General features: G+C 63.0%; 1 protein-coding gene across 1 annotated transcript in view; it reads right to left on the bottom strand.

Annotated features, from left to right (window-relative positions):
* R3HDM4 (R3H domain containing 4) overlaps positions 1-2,149 on the bottom strand; it is a 12,825-nt gene that overhangs the window by 2,106 nt on the left and 8,570 nt on the right. Inside the window, exons 4-5 of the mRNA XM_035899617.1 lie at positions 1,612-1,735; positions 1,069-1,154 (exon numbers count right to left, since the gene is read on the bottom strand). Coding sequence (XP_035755510.1) covers positions 1,069-1,154; positions 1,612-1,735 — 210 coding nt within the window. The remainder of the gene's footprint in view (positions 1-1,068; positions 1,155-1,611; positions 1,736-2,149) is intronic.

Genomic DNA, 2,149 nt, shown 5'->3' with positions numbered 1-2,149 from the left:
CACCCGCACCCCCCTTCCCCGGCCACGCCCCCACGGCCCCAGCACGCCTGAGCCTCTGCCTCCCGAGGAGTCGCTGCCAGCAGCTCCCAGGCAAGGCATCTGGATGCGAGAGGGCAGGAAGGCACAAGGGAAGGAGACAACTCCCTCCTCCAGCCCCTGCGGCGGGGAAGAATCCGTCCCCTGCCAACTCCGTACTTTGTGTGCCAAGGGCTGGCATCGTCCCTCACGTTCGGCGCGGCGGCAGCCAGGAAAGCCTCGTGCCTCGCATCTCCTTTTCTCCCAACAGGCAAAGATCAGCTCAGTGCAGCTCTCGGGAGCACCGTGACCCCAGAGACAAGCAGCAGAGGCGAGTCTCATTTGAGCACAAATTGAGCAGAAGCCAGCGGGCAGGAGGAGCCAAGGCTGCTTACAGAGACTCTAATTAGAGCAAGGAAAACAAACAGAGCAGGAAAACAGCACCATGGAGAAGAGGGAGCAGGGAGCCAGGCCCCCCCAGGGCCCAGCAGGGCAGCGTCTGGGCAGGCAGCACGGCGCAGGGGCCGCGCGTGGCAGCTCAGCTCCCCGAGCCAGGTGGCACGAGGCCACGCTTGCCTCCCTCCCTGTTCAGGATTAACTGCTTGTGGCTTATGCAGTTCTGACCCCTTTCAGAAGGCATTTGAGTTTTTCCAAATAGCCTTGTGGGGGCCATTCTGAAGACCCCGAAGGCTCCCTCTGCTGCCCCGGTGGGCAAACAGGCTGGGTTTCCCCTGTCACCTGCTGCGACTGGGAAACAACCACGTAGAATCATCCCGTAACTACCAGAAAAATCTGAATTGAGCCAGGAAAACCCATCTGCACGGGGAGCTGAACGTCTGTTTGCCATCAGCCACCCCTGCAGAAGTGGTACGGGAACTGGAGCACATTCCCCAAGAGCTCATCCGAAATTCGGCACTTGTCTGGCTCGGTGACCGTGTGCGAGGTCAGGGGACAGCCCTCAGGACATGGTGCCAGACGAAGCTGCACAGGGGTGCTGGCAGCTGGAGCCCTGCCCGCCCCAGCCCCGCTGCCCCCCAGCAGCCCCCAGCTCACCATGGGGATCCGGCCCCGCTTCAGGGTGGAGCGCAGGCGGCGGCTGATGCGCTGGAAGCACTCCTTGGGGGTGTAGGCAGGGTGCTCTGCAGCCGGCGGAGAGAAGACAGAGGGGGCTCGGACATGGCTCACGTCCCCATTGCCCGCAGCCACACGGCATCACTTCTCAGAAGGAGCCCAACATCCCCCACGGACCCCAGCTGGCCACCTCCTTCCTTCATGGATCTGCACAGTCACCCCCAGACCCCTCTCCAGCAAAGCAGCATTTGGAGGGTGCTGAGATTTGGGGGCTTGCAGTCAGGGGATGGCTGCCGTGCCTGTCCCCCCCAGCCACTCCCAACTCCCACAGACTCCCACGGGGGTCTGCCAGGCATAAACCCCACCACCGCAGCACCCCAGGGCTCGGCTCATCATCCTCCGGCCCCGCCACGAGCGGATGGCGCAGGGAGCAGGACGCAGCCCTCAGGGAAGAGCACCCTTCCCAAAACGCATGCAAGGGAGGAAAGGGAGAGGCTCTCCCCACCCGGTGTCCCCTCCCAGCACCTTTCCACTTGTCCTCGTTCTTGATGGGCAGCTTCCTCTTGTGCTTCTTCCTGGCCTCCTCCTCCAGATAGAGCAGGACTCGCTCTTGCTCTTCTCCCGACCGGTTCATGAAGTCATTCCAGATCTGACAACACAAGTGGCCGGGCCCCACTGCAGAGGTCAGCAGGGAGCACCCGGTGGCGCACAGCCACCCTCAGGGTCCCACCCGTCCCCCTGTGAGCCTCCTCCTCGCCCACCCGTCCCCACGAACGGCCCAGGCAGAGCAGGAACGAGCAGGGCTGGGCAGAGCTCTGCGGCCGTGACACTCCCCAGCCAGCACAGAGCCAGGCCACAGCGGACACAGCCGCAGCGGTGACAGCCTTTCTCTGTCCCTCCGCGGCCGGCCATTCCAGCTTGTAACAACTGCTCCGGGAGGAGATGCAGATTTAACAGTTGGAGCCAGTGTACAAAGGTGATTTTTTTAATGGCCACTGGGAGTGCTGACACAACAGCCCATGGGTGCAAGCCAGCCCCAAGCCCAGGTCTACATCAGCTCTGG

The sequence above is a fragment of the Egretta garzetta genome, unplaced genomic scaffold (genome assembly GCF_000687185.1).
Source record: "Egretta garzetta isolate BGI_Z169 unplaced genomic scaffold, ASM68718v1 scaffold261, whole genome shotgun sequence".
NCBI lineage: Eukaryota > Metazoa > Chordata > Aves > Pelecaniformes > Ardeidae > Egretta > Egretta garzetta.
Note: the sequence above shows the minus strand (reverse complement) of the source record. Positions and strands in the feature narration are given on the sequence as shown.